Source organism: Aedes aegypti, chromosome 2 (assembly GCF_002204515.2).
Source record: "Aedes aegypti strain LVP_AGWG chromosome 2, AaegL5.0 Primary Assembly, whole genome shotgun sequence".
Lineage (NCBI taxonomy): Eukaryota > Metazoa > Arthropoda > Insecta > Diptera > Culicidae > Aedes > Aedes aegypti.
Window position 1 is genome coordinate 439,459,661 of NC_035108.1, and position 15,032 is coordinate 439,474,692.

The 15,032-nt window shown below is 37.7% G+C and overlaps 1 protein-coding gene across 1 annotated transcript; it reads left to right on the plus strand.

The window, feature by feature from the left end:
* The first annotated feature begins 3,146 nt into the window (after positions 1-3,146).
* On the plus strand, positions 3,147-4,912 carry LOC5567989 (GPI-anchored wall transfer protein 1). Its single transcript, XM_001657765.2, has one exon. The coding sequence runs from the start codon at positions 3,301-3,303 to the stop codon at positions 4,705-4,707; it is 1,407 nt and encodes a 468-aa protein (XP_001657815.1). The 5' UTR covers positions 3,147-3,300; the 3' UTR covers positions 4,708-4,912.
* The last annotated feature ends 10,120 nt before the right edge of the window (positions 4,913-15,032 follow it).

The window sequence follows — 15,032 nt, forward strand, 5'->3', positions numbered from 1 at the left end:
ATTGTAACAGAACACTGTATTGTTTTTTATTGGTTTTATACCTTACAATTTTGGTCAAATTCCTATTTTCGTGTAAAACAACTGTTGCTTTTTTCTGTGTAGCTTGTCTGAAAGAAGTAAACAAAACAAATTCAGAAAGCAAGAAATATTGGGTGAAAAATATTCAAAAAGTAAAAATAAGTAGTTTTGTAGAAGTCACTTGACATTAGCTGTAACGACGAATGCAACCATGATAATTATCTTTACTTCAAACAATCCATTCAAAATACATATTCTATGCTTTTCACCACTAATTGAAATACAGTTCGTTGGATTGTTTTTGTAGTGTACAACAATATACGAATTGCTAATCAAGACAATATATGAACAATATATCGTATTGTATTTTCAAAATGTATGTATGAGAAAATATCTATATTTGTATTGTTACGATACTTAACCACCCATACATTATATTGGCAAAATCTCATATACAATACAGTGAACTGTTCAAAACAATATATTGTACTGTAATTGTATTGTCATTTTAAAATATACTGTATTGTATTTCCAATATATTGAATGGTACTGTTTCAATACGTTATATTGTTTTTGTATTGCATTTTTTATCCGGGCGTATAAAGAGGGCTTAGAGAATGTTTACATTTGCATTTAATGTTAGTTGGGATGTCTGGTTCTCCAGATTTGTGCTCTGGAAAATTTGATGTTTGGCTTCGATTCATCTCCACCTTACCTCCTAGAAAGATTCGCGAACTAGGCGAAACTGACAAAATGTACACAACTCAAGAAAATAAAGCGTTCAAATTGTAGCTTATTTGTAAAATTGATTATGTTCGATACATTTGATTAAAATCGTGAAAACAAAAAAAAATATTTTAAATATGTTGTGCAACATCAACAATCGTAGTGATGTTTTTTAAGCGTGTATGCAATTTTAAAAAAAAAACAAAACAAAGCAAAAATCACTGAGTTGCGTATTTCCAATCGAAGTTCTGATTGCCTGTAAAAGTATAGGGTAACGGTCGTATTTTGGACCCCCTAAGGAAGTGATTTTAGTTTTTTGTCCCAAATAATTTATTGCACAGCGTAACCAAGTCAAAGAACATACCAAAATGTAGAGAAAAACTTCCCCTACGAGATAAAAATGCCCCTACGATCATGTAGGATTCAAAAAATGTCGAAAATAACTGAATTGTGAAGCACTGTTTTTCATCATTTTGGACACACCAATACATTTTGGACCCTCAAAGTATATATTTTGGACCTCCGGCATTTTTTTATCGTTTGGCGACAAAGTTTACGACACTGGTTGAATAATATGCTTGCCCATAGTCTAATCAATCGATTGACAATGGAAAACCTAAGAAACTCTATGCTTTTAGTGCAGAAATTTGAAAAACGTTTTTGTTTACATATGAAAAATTTCTGACGGCTTCAATTTCTGTGTGTAACGTGTTGTAACGGTTGCATGGATGAACCGATTAAATTAAATTGATTTCAGATAAAATAAACACATTTTCTATGTACAAACGGTTGATGCAAGTGCGGAATAGTCCTATCTTTCCAAATGGCATGCGAATTGAGTTGGTCTTTTGATTTAAACTGCGAAATTCGCAGGAAAATGGCCCAGGGGGTCCAAAATATATAGGGGTCCAAAATATATTGGTTACTCTATGTTTCCCGAAATTTAATTGTGATCCGGTTTAACTATAGCGCTGGTGAGTAAATCTTTTGAAAGTTCTATAAAACTGCGGCCAATTCAATGTTGTGTTTTCAACAGGATCGCGATACTTGAGCAAGCTGTTGGATGCAAAATGAAGCTAGCCTACCGCTTTCGCTGCCTCCACCTGCAACTAGAGTTAGGCGAGGAACATGTTAGAGAACAAACAGTGACATAAATCAGGCTAAAAAGTACGATCCAGCCTACAAAGCAGCAGCAAAGCTACAACTCTCGCAAAACTTCTGATCTCGCCCCAAAAGCCATTGGTAACCATGTGTGTAGCTCGTTGTTACTGAACATCTGAATGGATTTTCATGTTATTTGATAACGCTGTGGGGAAGAAAGAATCAATATCTACCTACCCGTGATGTTGGTTTGGATGCTTATTCCTTCATTTGCTCAGAAACAACGAGCTACGCTCGTGGTTACCAATGGCTTTTAGGGCGTTATCTCAGAGTATGCGAGAACTTCACTTCGCCACATTACCGGTATTATAAATTATGCAGTGCTAAGAATGCGAAATATTTACAGTTGAATTGAACAGCACACTTTTTTGTAGTGAGGATAATTTGTTTGATAATAAAACATGATTTATTAGAGGACAGTGAGATTTCATAATTTTTATCAAGATTTGAGAAATTTTGCGATGCAACGATGCAACCCCCGCCATATTTTTTTTAGAAACTGTCCAACTGTTCCTGAACTGTTCGCCATAGTGTTAGACACCGAAATTCTGGATGGTATATCAACCATTTCCATTAACATAATTCGAAAAAATTGTTCGAGAAAATCGACATTTTTAAATGGTAACATAGCCTAACCGCCTATTTCCCACATTGTAATTTTCCCAATTACTATTTAACAAACTGTAAAAACTGTTCGGGGTCTGTCGTTTTATTGTTACTAAGGATTATTTGTGGAATCGTGTGGTTATTGTTGGAAATAGTTGTGGATGTTCTGGGGCAATATGATTGAAATGTGAATTAAAGAGAAAAGGTTGAAGTTTGAGTGTATTTTCCCCAATTGGGATTGGACTGCACATGAGAATTTCATTGGTTATTTTCTCATTGTTATTGGTTTGTTAGAAAGGTCGCAAATCCCTCTCGATGCGAAAGACGATATTTTTTTTCAATTTTTAACACGGATGACAGTCGAACAACACGATGGCAACACTGGTATCCTCCTCTAGTGGTTTCTGCGCTCGTGTACATACACGTTACATATCACCAACACTACTTGACGATTGCTGGTTGAAAATATAAACAAAGATCAGCTGTTCCCGGCAAAATCAAACGGCAGTATTTTCAACCAGCAAATTTGCGCACGTGTTCGTGACACCGTTCGGCGAGAGCTCACTTCTTCACGTCCCTGTGACTGAAATTATTCATCGTCCTTGATGCAAGCCATCTAGCGGATTTTTTAAACACTAATGATATAAACAAAACGCTCAAAGCGAAAGTAAACAGTCGCTGCTGTGCGCTTATCAGTGGGATACCAAAAATAATTGCAAGAATAGTGATCATTTTAGCTAATTTAGTCATAAAATAGTTGAAAACCGTAATTCCCGTCGAGCGGAAACCATGGACCCGCTCGAGTACAAAGCCCTACACGAGAGCGCCATGCAGAACAACAATGGCACCTCAGCGCTGAACGTATTCCTGCACATCGTCCCGTCGTATTTTACCATCTTCCACACGGTCCAGCTCCTTTCCGTGGCGTCGATCGCCCACATTCCCGGCCGGTTCGCCGTGGAGTTTTCACTGGAGGTGTTGCCCTTTCTCCTGATGGTCACCATTCTGCACCAGTTGGTGGTTAACATTGCCGTGACATTGGCCCTAGTAACCGGGATTTCCGTCGTGCACCAGATGAAGAACAAAACCCACCTGACGCCGTTTGTGCAGATTCCGGGAAGGCGGCCACAGTTCATGAGTGCCACCCGGGCCCTGATAAACTTGATGACGGCCGTTTGCATCCTGGCGGTGGACTTCCGGATATTTCCGCGGGATTTGGCAAAGACGGAGACGTTCGGGTTTGGGCTGATGGATGTTGGGGTGGGATTGTATGTCTTTAGCAATGGAATCGTGTACAAGGCTGATCCGGAACGGAAATTGAATTTGACCCGGGTGAAGGACGTCCTGGTGGGATGTCTGCCGCTGTGCGTGCTGGGAGTGGCTCGATTCTTTGTGACGCAGGAGATCGATTATCAACAGCACGTGTCAGAGTATGGTGTCCATTGGAACTTTTTTCTTACCTTGGCGATCGTGAAATTCTTCGGAACACTGATCATGGACGCTGTAAAGGAACCGGAGATAGCCAAGTTCATTGCCATAACGGTGCTGTGCTGCCACGAGATGATGCTGCACCTTGGTGTGTCGCGTTACGTTCTTAACGAGGAAATAGGACGAGGCAATTTCTTGGACGCCAATCGAGAAGGACTGGCATCGGTTCCAGGGTACGTGGCCTTGTATCTGGCTTCAACGTACATCGGCTCAGTTATGCGACCATCTGTGGAGATTCAACCCGTTAAGAAGTTCCTTCGGCAGACGATTAAGCTGAGCATCATTGCTGGAGTCTGCTGGAAGATGATCTACGTTTGCGAGGACATGTTCGGGGTTTCCCGGCGATTGGCCAACATGGGATACGTTTTCTGGATCCTGTCTATCGGGTCGACGATGAGTGTGCTGTTCATGTTGCTCGAAGTCTACGTTTACTACGTGAGATTCGAGGAACCGAAAACGCCGGACCAGATTATGAAAGGGGATGATTTTTGCATTCCATACTCTCCGCTCATACTGAACGCAATCAACGAGAATGGGTTGGCGTTCTTTTTGGGAGCCAACCTGTTGACTGGCCTGGTCAATATGTTGTTCCAAACGATGCTACTGGAACCTCCGGCTGCCCTGGTGATCAACGTTTATTACATCTTCATGCTTTGCGTGGTGGTCGTGTTCATGTATGTGAATAAGATCAAGTTGAAAGTGTGGTAAGAACGGACCATGCGGTAATTGTAAACGTATTCCCCTCTAGTCATTAAACTAAAATCATTCTTTCGACTGTGTTACAAAATATGTATTTAATCTAACCATTAATTAAGTTACATTTGTGTTCAATATTTGAAATCACGCAAAAACTTATGGCATTTTTTGAGCAATCTAGACGTGATTATTTCGTAATAAAATATGGAAAGTTTCAGAAAGGATTTTATTTTTAGATGACATTCTTTACAAAGAATCTATATGAACAGTGCCGTACCTGGGATATACATATTAACCCTTCCATTACCAACCCCCCTAAACGAGTGTTGGAAAAAACACGTTTTGGGCTGTAACTTTTTTGCTTTTTGGTATTTTTAAACCAAATTTTGACACAAGAAGCGCATATCCTTCTAGTTTGAGGGCTTGGACAAATTTTTAGGATTGGTCACCTGGTTCCGGAGTTATTCCGGAATCAAAATGGGTGTTTCGAATTGGCCACTTTCGAAAAAGTGAATTTGCAATATGAAATCAGCTGTTTTTTTACAATGATTAGCTCTATTACGATGAAGACGGATGTCCACAAGGCCATCATGGTCACTGCATGCCGCGGATCACAATTTCCGGATGTTCCGGGGAACCGGTTCCGGGGCCATTTTTGGAAGCGAGTCAATACTATCATGCGACACATCAAACTTCATGATTTTTCAAATAATTTCATTCAATGACTGAGCTGCATAGTTCAGAATCCATTTGGCCACTTTGGAACCGGTATCCGGGTTTCCAAGGAACCGGTTCCGGGGTCAATTATTAAAAATCAGCAAACATTGTCATGCGACACATCAAACTTCATGATTTTTCAAATGATTACATTCTATGACTGAGCTCCATAGTTCAGAACTCATTTGGCCACTTTGGAACCGGTATCCGGGTTTCCGAGGAACCGGTTCCGGGGTCAATTATTAAAAATCAGTGAACACTGTCTTGCGACACATCAAACTTCGTGATTTTTCAAATGATTCCATTCTATGATTGAGCTGCATAGTTCAGAACCCATTTGACCACTTTGGAATCGGTATCCGGGTTTCCGAGGAACCGGTTCCGGGGTCAATTATTAAAAATCAGTGAACACTGTCATGCGACACATCAAACTTCATGATTTTTCAAATGATTGCATTCTATGACTGAGCTCCATAGTTCAGAACCCATTTGGCCACTTTGGAACCGGTATCCGGGTTTCCGAGGAACCGGTTCCGGGGTCAATTACTAAAAATCAGTGAACACTGTCATGCGACACATCGAACTTTATGATTTTTTAAGTGATTACATTCTATGACTGAGCTGCATAGTTCAGAACCCATTTGGCCACTTTGGAACCGGTATCCGGGTTTCCAAGGAACCGGTTCCGGGGTCAATTATTAAAAATCAGCAAACATTATCATGCGACACATCAAACTTCATGATTTTTCAAATGATTGCATTCTATGACTGAGCTGAACAGTTCAGAACCCATTTGACCACTTTGGAACCGGTATCCTGGTTTCCGAGGAACCGGTTCCGGGGTCAATTATTAAAACTCAGTAAACATTGTCATGCGACACATCAAACTTCATGATTTTTCAAATGATTGCATTCTATGACTGAGCTGCACAGCTCAGAACCCATTTGGTCACTTTGGAACCGGTATCCGGTTGTCCTAGGAACCGGTTCCGGGGTCAATTATTGAAAATCAGTAAACATTGTTCATACCGTGGCTGGATTGAATAGTGTAGAACTCTTATGGTCACTTTGGAACCGTTATCTGGGTTTCTGGGGAATCGTTCGCGGGATCAAAAGATGAGTTTATACTGTCATACGATACACCAAACATTACAATTTTTTAGGATAGTATATTTATAGGATAGGTATTTCTACGATGAACAACATTGCCGAAGACAGCAAAGCAATCCGATGCTTGTTAAAAAAGTTATTAAGCATAGTCTTTTCGGAAATTTTGCCCGATTTTGTTATTCCTTTACGTGTTAACCAACGTCGCCTTGCCAATAGGTTTCCATTGAATAACTTTTTTCACAAGTGTCGGATTGTTTCGCCGTCTTCGGCAATATTCTTCATCGTAAAAATACCTATCGAAGTCTGTGTTCAGAATGTTTATAGAAGTCAATGGGCGACCTCTGGCGATTTTTCTTTGCAAAAGTAAGTTTTCCCATAGTAAATCCCATACAAACTTTTAACGGCTGGCGCTAAAATATAGTTTCTCCGATCGAGCTGAAATTTTGCACAGTTGTTATGGGACCTAAATGCAATTCAAAAAGTAGACTGGAATTTTGTCCCACACTAATGCCCATTATCAAAGGTTACTAGACTAGGTTTCAGTGGTCCGAAACAAATTTCACGTCTGTTTGTTTATTATTTTCCTGGTAACGGAGTGATTTTCAATCTAGTGTTCATTTACACAAATGTTCTTTTTTTCGATCTCTCTGTATATTGATGGTCCCTTCGATATCGAGATGTGGATAGTAGACTGTATCACAGTTTTACAAAGATGTCTTTCAAAAATTCCTCTAGAAATACTTATAGAGAAATCTTCTCTTGTGAAGCAATTTCTTGAGAAATTCTTTAGAGCTCTATAAGTGATAGTTCAGAATTCTATAGAAATGTTTTTAGAAATTTCCATGATTTATTTAAGGTATTTGTAAACAAATTTCATTAGATTGCAAGATGTCATACTGTAATGTCCCGATTTTATCAGCCCCATGATGTATTTAGGGTTGACAAAATCGGGACATTACAGTATGACATCTTGCAATCTAATGTAATTTGTCTACAGATTTTTTGCAGAAATTTAAAGGGAATACCTTAAATAAATCATGGAAATTTCTAAAAACATTTCTATAGAATTCTGAATTATCACTTATAGAGCAAGAATTTCTCAAGAAATTGCTTAACAAGAGAAGATTTCTCTATAAGTATTTCTAGAGGAATTTTTGAAAGACATCTTTGTAAAACTGTGATGCAGTCTACTCTCCACATCTCGATATCGAAGGGACCATCAATATACAGAGAGATCGAAAAAAAGAACATTTGTGTAAATGAACACTAGATTGAAAATCACTCCGTTACCAGGAAAATAATAAACAAACAGAAAACTATATTTTAGCGCCAGCCGTTAAAAGTTTGTATGGGATTTACTATGGGAAAACTTACTTTTGCAAAGAAAAATCGCCAGAGGTCGCCCATTGACCTCTATAAACATTCTGAACACAGACCTCGATAGGTATTTTTACGATGAAGAATATTGAACTTTTTTATCAAGCATCGGATTGCTTTGCTGTCCTCGGCAATGTTGTTCATCGTAGAAATACCTATCGAGGTCTGTATTCAGAATATTTATAGAGGTCAATGGGCAACCTCTGGCGATTTTTCTTTGTAAAAGTAAGTTTTCCCATAGTAAATCCCATACAAACTTTGAACGGCTGGCGCTAAATATAGTTTCTGCGATCGAGCTGAAATTTTGCACAGTTGTTATGGGACCTAAACGCAATCCAAAAAGTGGACTGGAGCGAGAATCTAAATTTTTCATATAACCGTGTCCCAGGCTAATGGGCATATCGGCATATGGACAGAAAATCTGGAATGAAATTCATATCAAGATAGGTAGATATCGAGGATACACACTAAGCTCTTACGGTGAATTTCACCGTAATCTCAACAGCTGAACAGTTCGGTGAAATAAAACACCGTAATTCCGTCGAAATTTTACGGATTCCGGTGATTTTTCACCGAATACTGTAAAAATTTACCGTACTCCGTTAATTTATTTCACCGAACTGTTCAGCTGTTGAGATTTTTACAGGAATCCGTAAAATAATATAAGTGTGTATCGAGATATGCAGAGTGAAAATGTTTGCAAAATGAAGGGACCGAAGAAATCATCTACATAGGGAGAGATATCGAGATGTGGGGAGTCGGCTATAGTAAATCCGAACAATGTCATGATCAGCTGAACTCTCTTAATTAATTACCTAAAATTAATTCAATTGAAGGTGTTACATGTTTTCGACTAAAAATTGTTGAATAGTATATTTTACGAGTTTTAAATTTTGCGGTATTGCTACAGTATGCAGTATCTTTCGTAATACTAAAGCGAAACGATTTGTAGGTTTCGTGGCCGAGCGGTTAGTGTTACCAAGCATTTAGCCGCATCGAGTCAAGGGGTCCACACCCCTTCGATGACCCCTTTGATTCCTGCTTAAGTCCGGAAAATTTTTCGTCAGAAATATATTTCAACTGTGCTACTGGGCGTTGCATACAAGTCTGTTGTCTAGTGTGGTGCTGGTGATACTTGAACCAGAAACTTTCCTATGAAACCTGCGTTTTAAATTCTCAAGTGTGAGTTATAGAAGATTAAAAAAATACATAAGACATCCATAAAGTCGCCAGACAATATTTACTCACCTTCGAGACGGTTCCTCGGAAACCCGGATATCGGTTCCAAAGTGGCCACATAGGTCCCGAACATTGCAACATATTCATGATATATACTATCCTAAAAAAATGTAATGTTTGGTGTATCGTATGACAGTATAAACTCATCTTTTGATCCCGCAAACGATTCCCCAGAAACCCAGATAACGGTTCCAAAGTGACCATAAGATTTCTACACTATTCAATCCAGCCACGGTATGAACAATGTTTACTGAGTTTTAATAATTGACCCCGGAACCGGTTCCTCGGAAACCCGGTTACCGGTTCCAAAGTGACCAAATGGGTTCTGAACTGTGCAAATCAGTCATAGAATGTAATCACTTGAAAAATCATGAAGTTTGATGTGTCGCATGACAGTGTTCACTGATTTTTAGTAATTGACCCCGGAACCGGTTCCTCGGAAACCCGGATACCGGTTCCAAAGTGGCCAAATGGGTTCTGAACTATGCAGCTTAGTCATAGAATGCAATCATTTGAAAAATCATGAAGTTTGATGTGTCGCATGACAATGTTTGCTGATTTTAAATAATTGGCCCCGGAACCGGTTCCTTGGAAACCCGGTCCCGGTCCCAAAGTGGCCAAATGGGTTCTGAGTTGTGCAACTCAGTCATAGAATGTAATTATTTGAAAAATCATGAAGTTTGATGTGTCGCATGACAGTGTTCACTGATTTTTAATAATTGACCCCGGAACCGGTTCCTCGGAAACCCGGATACCGGTTCCAAAGTGGCCAAATGGGTTCTGAACTGTGCAAATCAGTCATAGAATGTAATCACTTGAAAAATCATGAAGTTTGATGTGTCGCATGACAATGTTTGCTGATTTTTAATAATTGGCCCCGGAACCGATTCCTCGGAAACCCGGTCCCGGTCATAAAGTGGCCAAATGGGTTCTGAGTTGTGCAACTCAGTCATAGAATGTAATCACTTGAAAAATCATGAAGTTTGATGTGTCGCATGACAATGTTTGCTGATTTTTAATAATTGGCCCCGGAACCGGTTCCTTGGAAACCCGGTCCCGGTCCCAAAGTGGCCAAATGGGTTCTGAGCTGTGCAACTCAGTCATAGAATGTAATTATTTGAAAAATCATGAAGGTTGATGTGTCACATGACAATGTTCACAGATTTTTAATAATTGACCCCGGAACCGGTTCCTCGGAAACCCGGATACCGGTTCCAAAGTGGCCAAATGGATTCTGAACTATGCAGCTCAGTCATAGAATGCAATTATTTGAAAAATCATGAAGTTTGATGTGTCGCATGATAGTATTGACTCGCTTCCAAAAATGGCCCCGGAACCGGTTCCCCGGAACATCCGGAAATTGTGATCCGCGGCATGCAGTGACCATGATGGCCTTGTAGACATCCGTCCTCATCGTTATAGAGCTAATCATTGTAAAAAAACAGCTGATTTCATATTGCAAATTCAATTTTTCGAAAGTGGCCAATTCGAAACACCCATTTTGATTCCGGAATAACTCCGGAACCAGGTGACCAATCCTAAAATTTTGTCCAAGCCCTCAAACTAGAAGGATATGCGCTTCTTGTGTCAAAATTTGGTTTAAAAATACCAAAAAACAAAAAAGTTACAGCCCAAAACGTGTTTTTTCCAACACTCGTTTAGGGGGGTTGGTAATGGAAGGGTTAAAGAAGGACGGCTCTTTAGTTACACGTGGTTAACTGCCCATAAACGCATAATTGTCCCATGTGATTAGGAATCCAAGCAAACATGGGACTGACATGTGTTTATGGGCAGTTAACCCTTGGAATAAAAAATAGGTTTCAATCGGATCCAAGGTGAGATTCTGATTTAAACCTGGGCCTCACATAATGGGGCGGTCCTTACCTTCGTGGTAAAGTTTGAGGCTACAGAACAAAGCCATTCTCTCAGTTTTATAACTGTGGAAGAGCTATTAGTATCCTGGAATGTAGGCTCTTTAATGGTGACCTAATGCCGACTAGAAGAAAATTTTGGCAGAATTCTACAGGATTCAAAGAGAATTTTACTATAGTTAAGTGAGAACATGGGTGCAGAGCCGTAGTGTTACCTTAGCGAACTCATATTGATGGCCGCTTAAATCTAAATATTGTTTTATTTAGATTACGCTAGATTAAACATACTAAAGCAGTTCCGTATTTACACCAAGAGGCGATTTCAATTAGAAAATGTTATAAAATTGCTCAAAAAGTATCATAATAAAGCATATAAAAATTTCTTGAATTATTAGCTAAAAATATGTTTTAAAAAAATGTTTAGGATCATTGGAGAGCAACTTATTGACAATTTCAGTGAAATGCGAATAACTAAAACAAAGTATTTCTTGAAAGCATATTTCAAGCATAAGCATACTCAAGAGTTTCTCTACTTAAGTATCCACGAAAAAACGGTAATATTTTAAGCGAGCCTTCTAAACCGTTTGGAGTGTTCGCAGATCCTCGGTTGGGAATCGTGGCTTTACGCTTTAGAGCATATCTGCAAAATTTTCCTGGAATGTCCTAGTTTAATTTCACAATGTAAAAATGAAAAAAATGTGATGGACATGTCATGAGTAATTTCCCATATGATATTTGAGTGAAGTGTATGAGAAGCCTGTGCTTGCAGTTTTATTCAACAGTAAGATTAAACTGCATTACTTATTCTATCATTTTTGAACAAAATATATTCAAATGAGTAATTCTAGAATTGGAATCTAGTAATTCTAGAAGACACTACCAATCACAACAAAAACCTGAAACTTTTTAAACCATTGGTTAAATCTCAAAAATAGACTCAATGGCTGAACATTTGTTACCTACTACACCAGAGGTTTTCAGCCTTTTCGGCTCGCGGAGCACTTTTTGAAATAAAATTGTTGCGCGGAGCACGTGTCATCACCAGTCCGTTTGATATTTGGACTTTTTTACACGCTCAAATCGACTCTAAATTGCTGTGAAGTAATATTATGTATGCCCATATTTTATTAGGGGAAGGATGAATCGAATCCAAAACAACAACAAAAATAAGGACACGAATTAGGAGAACTTTTGTTTAAGCTAAAAACTTGATTGAGTCGTCACTTGCTGTTGGTGACTAATCGATCAAGTTTTTAACACAAGCGGATGTTCAGTACTACAGAATTGTGCTCGATTCACCTCTACCTTCATTTTGATTTTATTTTGAACTTCTAAAATGATTTGTTTTATTTGATTGAGCAAGTACTTTCATTTCAGACTTAAACTGTGAAAATGAGGCATCTAAATGAAAATATATTTGGTTTATCGTCGAATATTTCAAACTTCATGGCTTGAAAATTGCAGAAATGCTCTCGAACAACTGAACGAGTTTCAGGTTGTTGTGGTTGTTCAGCACGCTCGGGAATATTCAAACATTTTGAAGAACCTCGTGAAATATTCTTAATTTTGTATCACGGTATAAAATATCAGATTGTTTTCGACGAAGATAAGTATCCCGACAAAAATTTCACATCCTAAAAGTATCTAAGTATTCTGTCAGGGAAAATTGGATTTCTTCCACTTTAAGAGTTGTTTTCTGTCCAATTCAAGAAACCCCAAATTTTCTGCTAAAACTATCCCACAAAAAATGTGTGAGAAAATGTTTCCCGACGAAATATTTTTAAAGAGAAGTGTGGCATCGGCTTAAACTGCCGAAAATACGTAAGTTCCCCTATATATGCGTTCAATAATGATAGATTATGACACCGTATATAAAACTCGTAAAAACTGTGTTTCATCATTCACCAGAACGTCGAAAACATAATAAGGTGAAGATGAAAGAATGAATGAATGAACCACCACTAAATTTCAAAAGCACAAATCTAGAGAACAAAACAGTTAACTTATTATCTTAAATGAATATTCGATCGATTGGTCGCAGCTATCCAGTTACTAATCTATAAAATAAGTACTCTTGAAAATTTTAAATATGGCATGGTCTGTCAAAATAAAATAGTATTTTTAAACAATATGTTTAGATACTTCAAGACATTGATACAAATTTTCAAAACTGTCGCGGAGCACCTGCAAAGGCTTCGCGGAGCACCAAGTGCTCCGCGGAGCACGATGTGAAAACTGCTGTACTACACAATCAATCAATAATGTGATTTTTAGTATAATCCAAGGTTTTCGTAAAATCAACACATGTCAGTCAGTCTAATTGATTACTAATGCAAGGAATAATATTCTAATGTAAATTATTATGTCCTATATTTTGATTTTTGTTAATATTCAATGAAAATTTTAACCGTTTTATTAGTGAATGAAACTTCGAGCTGTTTAGTAGAATACCTCTAAGTTAATGATTCGAGTGCTTTTCCTCTATACCATTTAATTTCACTAGAGTTTGTATTCTTTGACAAATACGCATATTTCGACCTACACTGTAAGGCGTTTTTTCTGCGATTCTGCTCATAAATGGTTTAACTCTCTGAGATTTTTTTTATCCGTCTTCAGGATTATATGGAAATCCTCTTCAGCATTTTGTGAGAATCTTGAAGCAATCGTTGAAGAGATTGCGCTTCTGGTTTCTCTGATAAAATTAACTTATTGACGAATAAAATGTAGCGAAATATTTGCGTCTACTTCCAAAACTTAAAATTGGCGTATGCCAGACAACTTTAATTGTGATGAAAACGTAGGAAAATAGATTAAATGGTTTTTATTAGAATCTTAACAATTTTACATAATTTAGGTGACAGCAAGTCAGATTAGCTTTCTCAAGTTTCAGAATGATAACCCAACATTTATTCATCAATTAGTATAGCTTTGAAGTTGCTACTTTCTCATCACATCGAACACCATAAGCAAAATGTATGCATACACGTGTGTAAAACAGTTACAATGGTCAATAATACTAAAAAAACTGAATCTAGTTACTGATCCTGCTGCTAAACTATGTTTTTTTTCGTTACTTTCGCCTTAGGTGCTATTAAAAAAACGTCTATTCTAAAATTTTCAGATATTTCATGCGTTTGGTCGCTATAGGTACCTATTACACTCGACTCTCCACAATTCGATATTCTTTAACTTGATATATTCTGTTACTCTATGGATTTTTCGGTCTCTTCAAATTCTTATACATCATGCTTTCCATAAGTCGATATTTCTATAACTCGATGTCAAGTGTGAAACAAGTATCCCACCATAACTCGATATCTATGTAAAAATCCGTTTTATACAGGGATACATAGAGGGTAAAAATCTAGTTTTCGCCCCCAAGAAATTTGCACTTATCTTCGCCCCAAGAAATTTGCACTAATCTTCGCCCCTTCATACAAAAAAGTCTAAATTTGTATGAAGAGGGCGAAAACTAAAGCAGGGCGAAGACTAATACATCTACACGACCACTTCTGATTTGGAAGTTAAAGACTTGCAAGTTGTAATGACAGTGAAACAAACATGAAAATAAAAATATTGATTTTCAGTCAAAAATAAGTGATTTCTCGAGCATTTTGAAAAAAAAAATAAATATAATTTTTCACTTGGTCCCTTGAATATCGAGTTATGGAGAGTCAACTATCTTTGCTTGTATTGGGATAATTTAGAGAAAAAAATAATATTAAATTTCTTCTCTTACATTTTTGCCTCAATACAATACAAAATGCATGATTCAAAAATAATATCAATTCCGGTTTTAAACTACGTTGAAAATTTGAACATTCACCCGAAAAATAGCTTACCTGAAAATCGAACACTTTGGCTGTGAGCCAATCATGACGCCTAAATTTAGGCAATAAAATGCATCCCAAAAAGTTTTCTACGAAGAGCCAGTAGACAGGAGTTTAAAAATTATTTTATAGTTTTATTTATCGAAGTAAGGTATTTAAAAAATGCAAAATGTTTTGCAACGATCTGGTTCAT